This window comes from Puntigrus tetrazona, chromosome 17, assembly GCF_018831695.1.
Source record: "Puntigrus tetrazona isolate hp1 chromosome 17, ASM1883169v1, whole genome shotgun sequence".
Lineage (NCBI taxonomy): Eukaryota > Metazoa > Chordata > Actinopteri > Cypriniformes > Cyprinidae > Puntigrus > Puntigrus tetrazona.
The window spans coordinates 15,986,424-15,989,516 of NC_056715.1; the positions used below are offsets into that span (position 1 = coordinate 15,986,424).

General features: G+C 35.7%; 1 protein-coding gene across 1 annotated transcript in view; it reads right to left on the bottom strand.

Moving 5' to 3' along the window:
• The window catches only part of LOC122362058 (cysteine-rich motor neuron 1 protein), a 48,130-nt gene that overhangs the window by 33,842 nt on the left and 11,195 nt on the right, over positions 1-3,093 (bottom strand). Inside the window, exon 3 of the mRNA XM_043263313.1 lies at positions 745-987. Coding sequence (XP_043119248.1) covers positions 745-987 — 243 coding nt within the window. The remainder of the gene's footprint in view (positions 1-744; positions 988-3,093) is intronic.

The window sequence follows — 3,093 nt, forward strand, 5'->3', positions numbered from 1 at the left end:
TAATGCTCCACCATGTTGGAAATATGCCCTACACCAAATACAATCCTAAACCTTCCCGATAGCATTACCAAATTCAAAACTGATATAAAAAGTCATTTGTTGATGCAACTGTGGAATTTCAACTACCTTTTATATAGATTTTTATCTGTTTTGTCGAACTGTAGTTACATGGGATTCAGATCAGAGCTCCTTGTCTCTCATGTACATTACTGTACTCCGTGAGCTACCAAACAAACCTACTGTTTATGAAAACCCATAGATATGAAGCTGCATATGTGTGATGCTAACATTCAAAAGCATTCGATTTTAAATCTCCCAGCATATTAATATTATTTCAAAATCGCATAATATTCTTCAAGCAATTGTGCAAAAAATACGCTGTATTAGTCAAAATTCTGTACATTTTTGTGCAAAGGAATAAAATGTGTGAGAGTTTTACTGCCTCAAGTGTTCATTTCTTTCAGAAACTGCAGTGAAATGTAGTTGTTGGTACATATTTTGTGTCTCGCTAAAAAGTGCACCCAGGTGTGTTCATGCCATGAGATCAGGTAGAACATAAAAGTTGAAGCTCTTAGAAGAACTTTTACACCATACACTATCCTTTTCTATTTTTTTGGAGAACTATTTGTTTATACCCTGCTAGCGCAGACTGGTTTATACCGGTCTGGTTGCCGTAAGCTAGTTGACCTACACGGTGCACCGCGTGACGATGGAATCAAGTCACAACATATTGAAATGTATTACCTGGTTTGCATTCGTAGAGGTCACAACACTCGCCAGGTTTGCCTGAGCTCTTGGAAACCAGGATGTTGAGGTGCCCGGGCTGGCAAACTTTCCTCAGACACCCAGCTGGGCTACACACGCAGCGGCTGGGCAGGGGGCAACATTCACCTGGTGGAGCATAGCCCTCGATCAATATAGAGTCTTCTGGGCAGCGTGGAGAAAACTGCACCTCACATCTCGCCTTGGAACAGTCTGGCCTTTCCTCTGCAATTAAAAAAAAACAAATGTTGTCATTTCCGATGTTCAGTTATGCTTAATTGATACTCCTTTCTTGTGAGCAACAACGGTAACATTATTAAGAACTGCAATATGGTTTAAATTAAATTGTAAGACTGTCGCCGATGTAAGTAACAAAACTGTCTATAAAAGAAACATCTGTCAGGACACATTTTTACCTTATTACCTTTATTTTTACCATGTGGTGATACATATGCGAGTATTTGTCTTCATGGTTTTTTTTTTTTGTGACAGTTACCGTATCACCGAGAGACATGCTGTTCATCACATATATGCATAACAAAAATAATAATAACCACATTGTCACGAGAAGAAAAGTAATAAAACGAACAATTCTTATCTGTTGAAAACAGTCGTGCTGCTTAACATTTTCATGGAAACTAATACATTTTGATGATTATTTCACGAACTGAAGGTTCAGAAGAACAGTATTTGAAACAGTGACAGTAAAAAATATATATATTTGAATATTTTCTTTTAAAGTATTTATTTAAAACATAGAATAAATAATAATACAAAACGTCATAATGTCCACAAACTTTGGAACAGTGGTGTAGGGTGATGATGATGATGATGATGATGATTGATAAAAACAACAACAACAACAATAATAATAACTTAAATTCACCTAGTGGTAAAAAAAGGAAGCATACTCTGTATATATTTTTCTCAATTTCTTTCCAGTAATTTAAGATGATGTTATAAAAGCGGGGCTGACTGAAATTTCTCTACCTCGAGCAGACATACGATGAGCAGCTGCTTCACTCCCTTATTTTCAACTGAATATTGACCATGCAGTTCAAAGTCCAGTGTTTTATGAACACACTCAATTTGACCTTCCGTCATTCAAGGCATGATTGCTTTTATTCGTTCTTTACAAGAGAACAACAAGCTAACAAAGGAGGAAGGCAGAGAAATTGAAAAGGTGCATGGGAGAGACATAAAAAGAACCACAGAAAAGAAAACTCATGCTGATGTGAATGTGAATGAATGGCAAATGTCAGCAGGAGAGAAACGGCTGGCTCGCTGTAATGCTCCTGTTGCTTGTGTGCTGTCTGATAACAGTTGGCGGAGGGGTGTGTAACAACTCTAGGCACGGAGCTACATGTTAAAACACAGGCAGCAATATTAATACAGCCACAGTGTCTGGTTTATGCAAACAAATAAACTGATCTGGGCCGTACTGTGGATTCTCCATGAATATATGCAGTCTTAAAGGGACGGTTCATACAAAAATATTTATTTTATAAAAATACAGGTTCTTCAAATCAATGCCGTAGAAGAACCATTTTTGGTTCCACAAACCATTCGGTCAAAGGTTCTTTCAAAGGTTGCTTTCTTACCTTTTTATAATCTAAAGAACGTTCTTTCACCACAAAGAAACAGAAAGGTTCTTCAAATATTAAAGGTTCTTTAAGGAACCATTTTGACAATAAGGCATCATGAAGCACCTTTATTTTAAGAGTGTACTTACATTCATTTTATGTTTCTCTGAACACTACAAACTACTTTATAATACTTTCTGAAGCTTTCCAGCTACATTGTCTTCAGTAGAATGAAATTTAAGACTAAACCTCTGATGCAAATGACACATTATTTTACAAACATATAACCTAATATTTATTCTGAAGCAATGTTTTGCCTGTGTTCTATCAGCTTTTACACTTCTATTTATATTAACCTCAGGAGCTTATTTTCTTTTATAAAGGAAATATTTAAAACCTTATTAAAAGTATGCATCATATTTCATGTCAACTTAGTATCGATCAGTAGATTCCATTTACACTAAGGCTGTTAGCAAACAAATGAATTTACATAGCACAATTACAACTGCATTCATGTTATGAGATTAATGTTTTAAATGCAATTTTGAATACACAAAATGGAAATATGGAAACCTTGGGGAATTAACATGCTAACCCCATTGTGGTAAACCACTTAATGAGTGAGTCTAGTGTCTATTTTTACCTAGTAGTTTTTCTGTGAGTTTTTTTGTGTGCTCTTTTGCTCATTTCATACACTCATTTGATTTGATTTCATCCATAAAAGTCTCTTACAAAGAAACAGGCAGCG